This window comes from Apodemus sylvaticus, chromosome 12, assembly GCF_947179515.1.
Source record: "Apodemus sylvaticus chromosome 12, mApoSyl1.1, whole genome shotgun sequence".
NCBI classification, from domain to species: domain Eukaryota; kingdom Metazoa; phylum Chordata; class Mammalia; order Rodentia; family Muridae; genus Apodemus; species Apodemus sylvaticus.
The window spans coordinates 17,739,261-17,753,634 of record NC_067483.1 but is presented as its reverse complement, the minus strand read 5'-3'; the positions used below and the strand labels follow the sequence as shown (position 1 = coordinate 17,753,634).

The following is a 14,374-nucleotide window of genomic DNA, read 5'->3' as shown; positions in this document are numbered from 1 at the left end:
GAAAGGAACCTCCCTAGTCCGCACGCCACTGTCAAGAGCTAGAGAAGCAGATACTCTGCCCAATTCCATGTAGAATTGTTAACTGTCCTTCTCATGGATTGGACGAAATGTAGTTGTTGTTTTTTTTTTTTTAAATATAGCCCATATGCCATGAAATCCCTATGACTTGCAATGATCAATTCATTGTTTTTTTAAATATTCAAAAGGTGTTACAATTATTACACTAATTAATTCCAGAACACATCTTTTTATCAATCTAAAAGGACTTCTGTGCACATTGACAGTTACTCCACAGTCCTCCCTCTCCCTAACTCCTGACGACCATTCATCTGATTTCTGTCTCTAAAGCATACCTCTTTGGGACATTTCCTATAAGAAGAACTGTACTGCATGTGAACCTCTATGCCACACCTTTCATGTTTAGCTCCGCTTCAAGGCTCACCTGGCACATAACACATAGCAGAGCCTCATTCCTTTTATGGATAATAATATTGCACTGGGTAGGCACGCCGTATTTTGTCTGTTTATCAGTTAGCAGATAGCTGGATTATGTCTTCTCTTTGGCTGTTTCAAATACTGCTGATGTGAATATTCATGTGCAGTTTTATACTAGCACATGCTGTCAGTTATATTGATTATATACTGAACTCTTGGTTCATGCGGTAGCTCGCTGTTTAGAGGACCATCAAACTTTTCTTCCGTGGCCACAGCCTTTTATATTCCCAGTGCCACGTGAAGGCTCCAACACTCTACGCCGTCATCAACACTTGTTACTGTCCACTTTAAGAATTGCAGCCACCTTAGGAGTTCTGAGGTGCCAGCTTATGGTAGTTTCGCCTCAGTTCCCTAACAACTAATAATCTGAAGTGTATTTTCCTGTTCTTATTGGTCACATCAGGGTTGTTTAGTGGAATGTCCACTCAAAGCCTTTGGCTTGGCTGGCTATCTTTTTATGATCCAATTGTAGTAAGATTCATGCACGTCATACTTTCTTACATAGTACAATAACGGAAACTGATATTCTCCCCCAAAAATAACATGTCGTAAATCCAAAGCTAGAAATGATCACATTCCAGGAAGGGCTCTGGCCAAAGTTGAATGCAGAAAGTGAAATGGAGAACCCTTTCCAGGGCCACAGCCCTAGAACGCAGGTTGCTGAGGGCAGAGTGGGTGGAACCGCCTTAAAAAAATAAAAAAGGCTACTCTGGTTTAAATGTACAATGGTTTAAAGCCCCCAGAAACTCATCTGTTTGAGCATTTTGTTTCCAGTGGGTGGGGCTGTTTGGGGAGGTTGGAGAACCTTTAAGAGGCGGGGCTTATCAGGAGGCGGGCCTCCAAAGTTCTAAGCCAGCCCACTCCGGAGGTCCCTCATCTCTGCTTCCTGCTCTGCCAGGCTGTAGCAAGCAGCTTCACCCTTCTGCCGCTGTGGACACGCCTTCCCGTCATGAAGGACAGCATCCTCCACTCAGGTGTCCAAAGAAACCCGTTCTCTCTTCCAGCCAGGTACCTTAGCACACTAACAAAACAACCGACACAAGTGCTTCCGCCTGAAGCCCTGCAGGGAGCTGTAAGTCCCCTGGCCAAGACCCGACAGGATCAGTAAGCCTACACGTACCAAAAGCTTTGAGTGGACTAAGAAAACTTATGCCCATTAAAGCTACCCTGTGTTTTTAGAACATTACCAAGAAATTATACGATAGAGATAAATCATGTTTAAAGACTTCTTAGTGCTGTCCACAAAATCCTGTTTGGTGTCGAAATGAACTCGCAGGCTTGTGATGAGATAGATACCAAAGCTGGGTGCCGATCGAGCCTTCAGTCCCTTTTGTCATCAACCTGGTGAATGGAAAGACATAGCTGTTACCCGATACCCATTTCCATGCGTGCCTTCCATACCCCCGTGCAGGAGGACTTGAGCTACAGGTGGGTGGCTGCCCTCCCTGCAGGATTTGCATAGCTGATGCACAGCACCAGCTTCTCCCCAGGTCATACCTCACCCAGGCAGGTTCCGCCCGGGGCTTTGGCCATCTCTGGGTTTGAGACTCCTGTAGCAGCTGGATATGTCTGAGTACCCTTTGACCTGGTGCCCTTTGACCAGTCTTCTGGCTGCGTGATTGCTAGTCCCTCACAGATACCTTTGTTACCGTCAAACTGTTCTGCTCAAGAAATGAGCCGGTCTTCACGATTCCCACCTTGCGCCCTCTTTGGCTCCGAGACCCACCAGCTCATTTGTGTCCTACATACATTTTCATAACAAAATAAATCCCAGGCTTCTGTGGCCCAACCCACTGCAGGCAGGCAAGATCTATTGTTGTATATGGGCTTCTCATCTCTTGTCAGTGGTCCAGCGGGTTTCAAGTTACAACCAAATGATGCTTAGATTAGGTTTTGTTGTAGGCATGTCTTTGGCCTATCCTTCAAAGAGCCCTGCCTTCTGGGACCAGAGCCTCTCCAAGATTGAGTTGCATTGACCAGGCCATGGAGGCCCTGAGGAGGAAGAGTGGCGCTTCTCACGTGCGTGTCCCTCTACCACCCAAGGCCAGGCAGCTGTGCGGCCTTCGGCCTGATGTTCACACCGCTGGTTTTTTTTTCCCCCTTTCCTTTTCTCTCAAACCTGAAATCAGTGTTTTGGGAGAATAAAGAAGGTTCAAGGAGCAGAGTCGCAGGGCACAGATGCAAGCAAGCCTCTGGCAGAGCTAGCCTGGTCTGCAGAGGGAACCCTCAGGGCCCATGTAGCACACGCGGCTGCAGAGGAAATCCTGCCCAGCCGAACGATGAGAAGGAAATGGAGTCACTTCCTCACCAGCTGCTCCACTCAGGTAGAAAAAAGCCTCCGCTTCCTCGTGAGCGCCTGCTTCTGCTTTTGCTCAGAGCCAAACCTGATGTCAAGACAATCACGGCTTCCTTGTCCTCGGGGAGCACATCCGGGCTCGCTGCTGGCTGCTGTTCGTGCTGTCGCCTTTAGCCCTTCCCTCACTGGCATCTTCTTGAGCTTGGTATCAACGAAGAGACAATGTTGGGAATGATTCGCATGTCTCCTACAACTCAGAAGCACCGAGCTTCTGTGTCTTCCTGAATGTCCAGAAATAGCCTTCACGGAGCTACATAAAATAGTTTTATGTAGCAAAGACCTCAATGGCCTGGATTGTTCTGAGTTTACCTGTGGAGAGCATTTTATAGGCACCTCTTCGCAGTGTGGGTAAGACACTACAGGTCTCCCCAGCGGAGGGCAAGCCGTCAAATGCTACCCTGGATACCTGCGTCGTGGAGGTTCACAGAGATGAAGGTGGAAGTGATCTCATGCTTAGCAAACCGTGCAGCACAGACGCTGACCAGAGAGTGGATGGCGTGCAGCGCCCTTGTGAGCTGGCTGAGCGTCCTATCTATGGGAAGAACTGGAGCTGGCTGCAGAGACCAGCAAGTTGGCCCTCACGTGCTCTTTCTCTTAAAGATGTCCATTAGATTGGATTTGGAAGTCTTGTGAACAAAAAAATCAGATTCTTCCACTAATGTGTGTTTGTTGAATGGCTAGTGGGTGACAGACACCTGCTCCAGAGATCCTGAGAGAAATAAATACAAACCTGCAGCTCCAATGCTAGTGGTTGGATGAGACAGTCACGGAAATAAATGACAAGGGACTCCTTTAGCTTAGTGTTGAAAACAGCTTTTCTGGGTCTCTGATTGAGCAAGGGTTTGCTGAAAAGCAGAAGAAGCTGAGAATCAGCCTGGGCCAGAGCCTGGATGCTTTGGACTTGAAGAACTTGGTCTTAGAAAGTCAGTGTGGAGGTGATGGGTTCGTAACTAGATGGCTCATTCTGGCTCCGGGGAGGAACCTATTTAATTTGGAGCCCAAGACTGGAGGCAGAGGTCATGGGTTGGAAGCCACAACAGTCGTGTGAGAGGCAACGATGAAGACAGAAGTTTGTGTTGGTGGCCATCAGGGTTGCGGCCATCACCCCTTCCTCCCAGGCCTTTCCCCTGCAGTGTTAACGAAGTTCACCTCCAGCTCCACGACACAGGAAGCCTGTCTCTCTGCTTGAGAGACACTTCACGCATGCACAGTGGGTTGGAAGTGCTAATAGTACTTGTACCTGTGTAACGTAGACACAGTCTTCTGGTTCCTAGGTTTCTCTAGCAGGGTTAATCCCTAAAAGGATGGAGCCTCTCTTGTTGGCAGAGGAGACTCTAGCTTGGCCGTTTTCCCTACTCTCACCTCCTCCTCGGTTAAAGTGGCCTGGGCTCAGCTCCCAGGTAGGCTGCGATCAGCCAGTCTTTGGCTTTGGGCTTGTTAGTGGGGAAACCCAACCTAACAGTCAGTAGCATGTGCACCGTGATGGCAGGAAGAGGGGCAGGCTTGCTGGAGGGAACAATGGTAGACTGCAACTGGGGGGGGGGGGGGTTAAAGAGGTGACTCAGTTAGCACAGTGCTAGCTACACATGCAAGGGGGCCTGAATCATTAGCATCCACTAAAACCTAGGATGGCATCAAGCATGTGTAATCCCAGCAAAGGAAGCAGAGGTGGACGGGTTCCTGGACCTCACCACTTATCCAGTCTGTGTCTCAGAAAATAAGGCAGAGAGCAATGGAAGAAGACACCCAATATTAATTTCTGGCTTTCGTGTGTGTGTGTGTGTGTGTGTGTGTGCACTTGAATGCACACATGAAGACCCTAGTGGAACATACATGTATAACACACACAAGAAAGCAACTGGAATGGAAGCTGACAGCTTGAATGAGAATAGAGAAGTGTATATAATGGCTTCAGAGACTCTGTCACAGGCATGGCATCTAAGATGGGAACAGGAAGGAGACTGACAAAGAGAGGGACAGTAATCCGGGCAGAAGCCAGGGGCATCAAGGACATGTCTAGACCATTATGAGAAGAGGTGGCCATGAGGGGTACAGTAAGGAAACTCTCCAGGAAACAAGAGGGGTCCCAAAGAATGAGGAACATGAATGATTTGAGTGGCCGCCAAAGACCTCCGTGCAACGCTCCCTAACAAACAAGCTGGCAATTAGCCACACAGCAGGTGTGGCCACCATGAGGCGGTCTCAGAGGCACGGGAGAAAATAAGCAAGACTACAGTAAAAGGAAGGTGACAAAGACCGAAGAGAGGGACTGGCGGCCAGTCTGGAAGGGAAAAGAAAGCAGATAGCAGCTAGGGTGGGTCATGTGCCTGCCACCCAGACAGTGTGAGAAAATCAGAGCGTCTGGATGCCAGGGAAAAGACGCAGAAGACGGGGTGAAGCTGAAACGGGCGCTGCAGAGTGGGGACAGCTGGTGGAGGAAGGTTCCAGAAGCCACAGAAGACAATAGAATCGGAGGGTAGAGATGAGTGCCCAGGAACTGGATTTGCAGGCCGTTGTGAGCTGCCCAACCTCAGTACTGGGATCTGAACTTGGGTCCTCTGCAAGAACAGCATACAAGTTTACCAATGAGCCATCTCTCCAGCCCCTTTGTTGTTTTTAATACATAAAATAAGCAAATAGGGCTGGAGAGATGGCTCAGCGGTTAAGAGCACTGACTGCTCTTCCAGAGGTCCTGAGTTCAAATCCCAGCAACCACATGGTGGGTCACAGCCATTTGTAATGAGATCTGATGTCCTCTTCTGGTGTGTCTGAAGACAGCTACAGTGCGCTTACAGATAATAAATAAACAAATTTATTATTATTTAACAATAAGCACTTCAAATGGATCTCGTACTTGAACAAATAATGACAGAATGTCCAAATCACTTCAGAGATCTCCCCTACTGGGGTGTGAGAGAAAGCAAGATTTTTCTCTAGACACGGCTCTTCAGAGGTTCGGTTTGGAGCACACAGGGTCCCCTTGTGTTTTGGAATTACAGGGGGCAGGACTTTGGGGCCCCAGGCAATCTGCAGGAATTACATGATTCTTCCCTGTTCTACAAACTAATGGACTAGGCATCTACACAGGACAAGCAGGTATGGCTACTCCCGCTTCTGTCTTCGGAACTAAAGCCAGCTCTCCAGGGAGCTGGACTGCAGCTTCTGTGCAGGAGCAAATGGGCATTACCAGGGGAGGGCACAGGCAGGGGGAGCCATGCAGAGGAGGGTAAAGGAAGGTGGAGCTGTGCACAGCTATCGAAGGGCAAGACGGAGGGAGGACAGACAACAGGACGCATGTCCATCAACTGTGTTTGCTCCCTCCGGAACCACACTGAAAGACGAATTCTTCACAGCCACCGATTGCTTGACCATGGGGAGGTAAATAAGGTTCAGGGTTGTGTCCTTAATTTTTAAGGACACAAACTAATAAATTTTCACAGCTGGGGGGGTCACCCAGATCCTTGGACAAGTTTCAAGGCCTTTCTAGACTCTCGGGGCTTCATAGCCCCATCCTCCACTCTTTCAGACACGAGGTACTAATTTAACTCACCTGTCTCTCAGAAAGTTGGTTTTCTTTACAATACACGTGGGAAATGGCCCTTGGGATGCTGTCTGAGACTGTTAGTGAGAAGGGGTGACCGCATGAAGGAATTACCCAGCTCCAGGGAGGGAGGGGTCTGGGTGAGACATGTCTTCAGTCTCCTAGCTGTATGTACTAAGCAACCTGGGGGAAAAAACTACTCTCCCCCACCCCCAGAATTGTCTCTGCATCTGCCACTTTCTCGGGATGACTGGGAAGGTCACAGGACCAGTGGCTTAATTTGTTTTAGATATTGCCACAGAAAACTGAAGGAATTCAAGAAACAGCTTGACCCTCTCAGTGTAGAGTTCAGGATCAGAGATGCCCCGAAGAACTAGGGTATCTTTGACTGGGCCTTGAGGAGCTCACACACTCATGGCTATGAGAAAGGTGGGAGGAGACCACTGGATGTGGCCGAAGTCTTCCTCCTCCATGTCAGGTGCTCCCTCCTCATGACGGGGAAGGCTACTTCTTCAGGGACCATCAGGGTTGAACCTGACCCATGACTGAGAGAAGTGTGCACACATTTCGTTTGTACCCTTTGCTGTCTTTTCTGGAACTCAATTGTAGACATCCCAACAATCGATACACACTGCGCCCCCTCCTGGCAAAAGCTGATCTAGCCCCTCCAGAGCTACCCAACATTTGTTGGGACCAGCAACTCCCAACATCATTGATGTTCACCTGAGCTGCTTGTTCTTCTGTGGCCCTTGGTCTAAGGGTGTCCTAAAGTAGACCTTCCCAGCCTCCATACCATTGGTAGCTGGATCTGAGTCATCCTTCCTAGTAGAAGCTACCCATGATTTATGGGATGGTGACACTCCTGATAGCTAACCACTGCAGCCAATATAGCTCATTCGACTCAAATGATGAGGACCAGATATTTTCAAACATCCCTGGAGGACAAGATGGTCCTTCAGATGAACCACGGCCTCAAACCATGGCCGCTTTGCAAACAGTGCTTTTGGTCAGAAGGCTCCCTGAGGGGACAAGGGCAGTTCAGCACAATCCCATCACAAGCATTGGTAGCAACGTTGATGCATTGTCAGTAGAGTTCTGGGAACTTATTCTTTTTAAAAGAGGAATGGCTAAGCACCTTATACACAAAAGAATATCTCAATATTGCTACAATTCAGTGTAAAACATAAAATGTTATTTATAGGTACAGGATACTATGCACTTGTGAAAAATAGCCGTGTAAACAGATGCTTAGCAGCGTGAGGAGCTCCTTTGGCCGTGCGTTCACCCTCCCCTTTAAGACTACTTCAGAATCCTCAGAGGCAGTTACATGTAGAAGGAATAGATTAATAAGCATGTGAAGAAAGCAGGCCAAACTCGAAACCATGTGAGGGCTGAAGAGATGGCTCGGCTGGTAAAGCACTTACTTCACAAGCATAAAGATAAGCTTTTAACTCCCTGCACTGTGTGAAGAGCTAGGTGTGGTGGTGCGCAGCCACAACGCCAGTGCCAGAGAGCACAGAGCAAAGGGCATAGACTTGGATCTGGGTTCAAATCCTGGCTCTACCACTCCCTGCACACATTCCTGAACCCCTAACTACCCCCGACTCAGTGACTTCCGACAAGCGAGCTGGGGCGACTCCCCATCAAAACTGCAGCCTGCAATCTGGGCGGTTACACCCTGCCCTTCTCACTCCCTCACAGCTGCCCTGTGACTGACAGCCCATCACAACAGGCAGGTGAGATTGCCGTCTTCTGGACAGGAAGAACTAAAATGATTTTGTAAGATTGTTAAAAACAAAACACGATAATGTGTGTTAGGCGTGTACTATAGTTCCTAGGATGCAGCAAACACACAATAGAAAGGAAATGTGTGAGAGGCATTGCCTGAGCTATGCATTATTGTTTGTATGAGTGGCCACGCAAACAAAAAAAGCGCCAAACTGCCAGTTTTCCCGTGTCTTTACTGACTTACCCTGAACACTCTCCTATCCATTGCCTTCCACACTGTCACCTAGGGTGAGCCCTGTCCCAAAGTGCTTTGTACAGTAAGAGCTTCTAGTCCACTTTCTGTCATTGCCCCCAAGGAGTAGTTTGCCTTCCCCTCTGATGTCAGACATTACCTGGCATGCTCAGGCACACGGTGCCCTGCCTCTGCCCTGCTGGTGGGGACCCCTCTGATGTCAGACATTACCTGGCATGCTCGGGCACACGGTGCCCTGCCTCTGCCCTGCTGGTGGGGAAGCCTTATGAGATCTCTCTTGGTGGCTAATGTTCTTTCTTTGTCCTTCTTTCTCTCCCCCCTCTGCAGGATGCCTTTGTGGAACTGTATGGCCCCAGCATGCGACCTCTGTTTGATTTCTCCTGGCTGTCTCTGAAGACCCTGCTCAGCCTGGCCCTGGTTGGGGCCTGCATCTCTCTGGGTGCATACCTGGGCCACAAGTGAGGTCCACAGACCTGCCCCAAACAAATATGCAAAAGGTTCACTAAAGCAGTAGAAATTATATGCATTATCAATGATGTAACCATGAAACAAAGTTGTGATCTTTTTTTAAAGCAGAATACACACACACACACACACACACACACACACACACGTTCAGGCAAATGGTCGAATCAGCTATTTACTGCCAAAGGGAAATATCATTTATTTTTTACATTATTTAGAGAAGAAAAGATTTATTTATTTAAGACAGTTCCACTGAAACTCCAGGCTTTGAAAACCCTACCAGGAATTGCCAAGAAGCATGCGTGGCCCCACCTGTTGGCCTGCACCTATGGTCATGGACCTGTTTTCCATATTGGCCAGACTGGCCCGCCATCTAACGAGAAAATGGTGCAGGACCCTGGCTGCTGGGAAAGCCTGTGGTCTGGCTGCTAGAAGCTGTGGAGAAGGCTCCAATGTGATCTCTATACACTGGCCCTGGGGCCAGGATGCTGGACGGAGCGGGTGCCTACAGGAAAGCCTGGTCTTCTTGCACTGGAGAGAGGACTTTGTATATGGCTCACATGGTACATACCCAGTCGGAGGACAAAGGCTGGAAACTTCAGATGGACTTGGTACCCGCTGAGACGTCCTTACTGAAAGACAGTGATGGGAAAATGCCCTTAATCCATAGGAAATTATTTTTTTAAGCTACCAATTGTGCCGCAGTTTATACAATATCATCCAGTACCTTAAGTCCTGACTGTAGATAATCATATATTTTGGATACACACACCCCTCCTCCAATACTCACTCTGTCTGAGGAGGAAACAAAGGCTTCTGGATTCTAGGAAGTGGATGTGTGACGACTTCTTCAGCATCAGGAAGAACGGGGTCACCTCGTGCTCCAGGCAGCCGCAAGTGCCTGCTTTAAGGAGACCATCGTGGGCAGAACCTCCCCGTGACTGAGCAGCTCGGCCTGGGCAGCTGCCCCGAGTGTGGTCCTCAGAGCCTCCTCACAGGGTTCGGAACAGAGCCGCCGATCTCTGAGTGTCTGGAAGCCCTCAGAGCTCAGACTTACCCAGGAAGAAAGAGCAATACGGGGACTCACTTACTGGGCTCTGCTTCCCCAGGCCATACAGGCTGGGTCTGTCTGGAGCAGGAGAGCTGCTCTTCCTAAGACAGTTGCCACTGTAGAGAGGAGAAAACAGGCAGGGAGACCACCTCACAAGAGAAGCAGCCCGTGGCCCTTCCGGCAGCCACAGGTACCCGCTGCAGAGCTCTGTCGCATCGAAGGCAAGGCTTTGAGTTACTTTGGCCGTAAATCCTAAGGAAGCACTGAAGCCAGGTTCATGGAGCCGATGACCCGTATCTATGGATTTACATGTAAAACAGTATCTTGTCGTAATTTGGTTTGCTTTGAAAATCTGACAGAGGCAGAGAATAAAAAGTTTCAGGTATGTATGGAATGTGGAGATTATCTGTACATCCTGGGGCCGGAAAAAAAAAGATGGAAAATTATAGAGGAATAACAACAAAAGGAGTGAAATCTCCAGCTACTGAAGGGGAAGCACATTTCCCCCAAGTTCAGAATTAGCATGGGGGTATTTGTGGAGTCACTTTGGGGCATTATCACACCCTATATACCATTCATCTGTATTAACGTTGGAATGTGCTTCATTCAATGTTTATTACTGTGGTTGATATTTCAAAGGCTGCTTTAAGACGAATCCATGCATCTCAGCATTGTTTAAACTGTATTTAGTTATGACCTCTAGAATGTTTGTTAGTTACACAAACAAACAAAAAAAAAGATACTTTTTTTCCATTTGAGGTATTTGTCTCTTGAGTCTTCAAAAGCATTTCTGAAAAGGTAGGACCAGCTTAGGATGGATGCGCGGGCCTGAAGAGCTGGCTTGGATCGCTCCCTCCGCTGTGCTGTCTGAGCTCACCCCTCTGCCTGTACATGCCTGTATCATGATGGATATAGCTGTTGCCCACTCGGCCTTGTTTCTTCAAGGTTTACTCGTTCGTCCCTGGGTGATTCAGCATTTAACTCTAAGTTACCTAGGATTACATGCATGTTTGATTAAATCTGTGACGTCCATTCAGTTAGAAATCTAGATGGGAAACAGCAAAGGGTTAGGATCTGACTACGGCAGCTGGGCCTTCACTTTGTGTGGCCTGTTGAGCATAGATGTATCAGGAGTCCTCTTATCATCCCCTCCCCCAGTCCCCCAGGCCTGCCTCTCTGTGCAGAGAGAGAGAGAGAGAGAGAGAGAAGAGAGAGAGGAGAGAGAGAGAGGGAGAGAGCAGGAAAGACAGACCTCCCCAGTAGGTCTCAGAGAACAGGATGATCAGAACTTTTCAAGTTATTCTGATTATTGAGCAAAATATTATCCTGTGAAAGGTTTACATTCTCCACATGATGACTATGGAATAACAAACCCTGTGCTGCTATCCCGCCAAGATCATTGTAATGGAGGAGTTGTTTGTAGTCCACACCGAGTGGCCGGTTCCTTCAAGCTGCTTTTTTGAAGTAACGATGAAGAACACAGACATTTTAAATATAAAACCTGTTTCTCTTTTGTTTTCATTGTTATTGTTCAAACTTGGATTTGTAGAGTATTTGAAAAAATGTATATACATTTAAAAAAAAAAAGGAACAAGCTCATGGGAGTCCTTCAGGTGTGGGGTTTGTTTTCTGATTTGAATGGTAAATTCACCCAGTCACTGAACCCCAGAACTGGACAGTATTGTGGCTGCACTCACTCTAAAAGCAGTTGGTGATGCAATTTTTTTTTTCTTGTTAAAAACATGTTAGAAGCAAAGAGTGTGTATAGAATCTGCCTTGACGAGCCTTTTTCTTCCTCCTTTTTTTTTTTTAAAAAAAAAAAATCCCAATTATTTGGCAATCAGGCAACAGAGCATCTGCATGTAGTTCCTATTTGAGAAGGGTTGCACACCTGAATCTCACCTCCTCTGTAAGCTTTGAAATCTCTCCATCAATCAAGGCCAAGCAGACAGAAGTGGGCTGCGAGCCTCAGAGAGCACTGTTGAGTAGAGCAGCAGTCCAAGGCCTTCCTGAGCCCCAGTACTCACCCAGGCTCTCTGAAAGAGAGATGAAGGAAAACAGGGCGGTTCTGTCCCCGGTGATTGCCGGGGCGTGAACCCCTGTGCAGGCTTGAGATTTCCACGAGAGCCAGCGTGAAGGGAGCAGTTTCATGTAGCTCATGTAAAACCCATCCCGCCCAGCTCGCTTGCCTCGGCATGTTAGGGTGTGGTCTTCATTCATACATACATCCATTTTTCCACAGGCACATTCTTATTTATGACATCTAAGAGCTTTGCTATGTCTAGGAAAGAGGAAAGCAGGGAAGTACTCACAAACCCAGAGGGATTATAATAAGCAGGACTGAATGTAGATAATGGGGGGCAGCACCCACTTGTGTGGGTCCCACACTGAACAGAATAGGCAGAATTGTGAGTAGTCTGTGCTCGTAATGGAACCTGGACTCGTAAAGGTGAGCTTCAGCTCTAACTGTGCTTTGAAGTGACGGGTGTCTCTATACTTTCTTATCAGTTATGGTTAGAAATGTACACCTACCCTATCAGGAAAAAATAACAGGAAAAGGTTGAAATATGAGGCAGTCTAAGGAAATTAGGAGCCGCAGAAGTTCTCTTCTGATCTTATTCTATGGTGTCTATTGCAGCTCAGACAAATATGGTCACACACTTTTTAAGAAATACAATTCTACATTGTCGGGCCCCCGAAGGCTCTAATCTGATCTGTATTGTTGCCCAATTTGGATCTTTCAGGGATTTTTCTATGCCATTATTATAGGGACAAAGAACACTTGTTATGAGGTGGGAGAGAGGAAGAATTCTTAAACAAGCGGAACATTCCCAAGATCGGACCAGGATGGGAAGGCCGTCAGCAAAATCAAGACTGTGAGGGCTGAGGGACCTGTGTGGGGGTCCACGGTATGTCCCTCCGAAAGCTTTTTGCAAGAAGCAAGATCATGTTTAAGCTCTATGGTACATTTAGATTCCAGGGACACTGACACAGTTCAAAGTCTGGCTTACTATGGTCATAACAATAGCATATGGTTCAAGTTGGATATGGCTAATGAGTGTTTAAACAGTAAGCTTGATATTTCAACCAATGGGATATTTAAACAACAACCTTCCAGTTGGTAGGGACATCTGTTTCTCACTGCTTATTATACACAATGTAGAAGGAAATTAGATAAGATTGAATTAAGTAAAACACTGTGAGACTGAATTAGGTAAACGATTGTGTGGCAGTCTCTCAGCCTCGGCCTGGGAATTACTCAGTCCTCTATAGACATCTGTGCACTGTGCATCTCACCAGCCGTGAAGAAAACCAGGTACAGGGCAGAATGCTACCTGAGCACTTGTTCCTGGATATCTAAGAAGAATAACCTAAAGCCCGTGTTCTGTGCACCAAGTCCAGTACAAAAGACAAAACGAGTCACAAAAGAAGGAAAAGCTAGCTAATGAGAAATCCTGGGTATGTTAAATGTGCCCGCCACGTGGCTACGCCGCAATGCCTGTACCTTCCCGAGTGGGAACCTGCAGTGGGCCCTCCAGCTGGCTCCCTTGAGGAAATCCTCCCCTCCAAGATAACATCTGAAGGATTGATGGCAGATTCAGTTTCCTTTAGGAGATACTTTCCTTTGGAGAGGGGGTTCTTTATTATAATATCGTCTTGGGTTTTCAACTAAGCTTTTCTTTGGCTTCAGTCATAGTGGAATTATGTCTAAGTGAAGTAATGTAACAAATAAATGTTTTGTATTGAAAGCTTTGTTATCAAGATTTTCATACTTTTATCCATAGGCTGCTTTTCAGGTTGATACTTTTAGGCGTGGCTGATACCTACAGCACTGTACATACAAAAAATTATATAAGTGTACTTGGCATAGTTAAGGTAAAGTAAGTCTCCAGTTGGCTACCGTTACATATAATGGCACTTTGTTTGTGTTGTTATAAAACATTACATTGCCATTAACTCCCTATGTTTGTCTGAAGAAAAATAAAGTACAGTGTGCAGCATCAGTTGTCCTCTGGATCTGTTTATAACATGCTAACCTGGCTGCACCGGCCACACACCATGATCCAAGAAGCCTTTGGAAAGCCTTCCTAACACGCCACTAAGATCATCATGAGCACATTCGAACGAAGGCCTGGGAGACCAGGCTAAGGGATTGCCTTACAGGCAACATTACCTCTGAAGGAACACTTTGTTTCTTGGTTGCTAGTCATCTGGGCGGGTTCAGGATGAAGCAGTCATGAATTCCATTGCCCGAGAGACTTCATATTGCTATTTGGTGAGTTCTTTCCTATGAATGGAGATCCCAGCCTCCATCCTGTTACTGTAATAAAATATTCTGACAAAAAGCAATTTAGGAGAGAAAGGCCTGAAGGTCACAATTCCAAGTTATAACCCAAGATAGCAGAGAAAAGTCAAAGCCACAAGACATTAAAACACCTAGTCACATCACACCCACAGCCAAGGGCAGAAGACGGAGTGCGGATG

At 47.2% G+C, this 14,374-nt stretch overlaps 1 protein-coding gene and 1 long non-coding RNA gene across 3 annotated transcripts in view; one reads left to right on the top strand and one right to left on the bottom strand.

The window, feature by feature from the left end:
- Bcl2 (BCL2 apoptosis regulator) overlaps positions 1 to 13,893 on the top strand; it is a 173,638-nt gene extending 159,745 nt beyond the window's left edge. Inside the window, exons 2-3 of one of the 2 annotated variants that reach the window (XR_007980489.1) lie at positions 8,701 to 10,271; positions 12,659 to 13,893. Coding sequence is in view for 1 of the 2 variants with exons in the window: in XM_052200888.1 (XP_052056848.1) it covers positions 8,701 to 8,835 (135 nt within the window). In the remaining variant the exon portion in view is untranslated. Of the gene's footprint in view, positions 1 to 8,700; positions 11,692 to 12,658 lie in introns of those variants that run through there. The other variant, XM_052200888.1, reaches the window with a different exon arrangement.
- On the bottom strand, positions 114 to 3,326 carry LOC127697622 (uncharacterized). The gene is made up of 2 exons (XR_007980490.1): positions 1,993 to 3,326; positions 114 to 1,836 (listed from the first exon to the last, which is right to left on the bottom strand). It is a non-coding gene; the product is annotated as an uncharacterized LOC127697622 (long non-coding RNA).
- Positions 13,894 to 14,374: the final 481 nt, after the last annotated feature.